We start from the raw sequence: 630 nt of genomic DNA, 5'->3' as shown, positions 1-630 counted from the left end.
CGGGAGGCTGACGGAGGCGGGGGGACGGGCGGAGTAGGGAAGGAATGGTGGGTGCTGAGGTCAACCTCTGTCCCGTAGAGGGGCCAGCCAGCTTCTGTCAGGGTTCCTGCTCAGAACCAGCTCCTGGAGTAGCCTGGATGAGATGCGCACCATCTTCTCCCGGACAGAGGGCAGGGATATTGGTGGGTGCTTTGCATGTCCTCCCCACCACCCAGGGCTTCCCAGGATGTCCCTGGCTTGACACGGAGTGCGGGCAGTTGGGTGCTGATGTCTGTCTTCCCCACCAGTACCTGAATACGTGGCCAAGCACTGGAAAGAAGATGACTTCTTCGGTTACCAGTTCCTCAATGGCAACAACCCCATCGTTATCCGACAATGCACGGAGCTGCCGGACAAATTCCCCGTGACAACAGACATGTCTTTGGGTGTTGGCACCAACCTGGACAACGAGATGCGAGAGGGTCGGATCTTCATCGTGGACTATGAGGTGCTGGATGACATTCCAGCAGGAACCATCCACGGGCGCCAGCAGTACATAGCGGCCCCAATCTGCCTGCTGCACCAGGGCACTGATGGGCTCCTGCGCCCCATCGCCATCCAGGTAGGGACATCCCAACCCAAACCGGTGGA

General features: G+C 59.4%; 1 protein-coding gene across 1 annotated transcript in view; it reads left to right on the top strand.

The window, feature by feature from the left end:
• LOC104280152 (hydroperoxide isomerase ALOXE3-like) overlaps nucleotides 1-630 on the top strand; it is a gene marked incomplete at its 3' end in the record, with an annotated part of 3,939 nt that overhangs the window by 1,312 nt on the left and 1,997 nt on the right. Inside the window, exons 5-6 of the mRNA XM_009877720.1 lie at nucleotides 79-159; nucleotides 271-601. Of these exons, the coding sequence (XP_009876022.1) occupies nucleotides 79-159; nucleotides 271-601 (412 nt within the window). The remainder of the gene's footprint in view (nucleotides 1-78; nucleotides 160-270; nucleotides 602-630) is intronic.

Source organism: Apaloderma vittatum, unplaced genomic scaffold (assembly GCF_000703405.1).
Source record: "Apaloderma vittatum isolate BGI_N311 unplaced genomic scaffold, ASM70340v1 scaffold20341, whole genome shotgun sequence".
In the NCBI taxonomy this organism is placed as follows: domain Eukaryota; kingdom Metazoa; phylum Chordata; class Aves; order Trogoniformes; family Trogonidae; genus Apaloderma; species Apaloderma vittatum.
The sequence above is the reverse complement of the archived record's forward strand: the minus strand, read 5'-3'. Positions and strand labels throughout refer to the sequence as shown.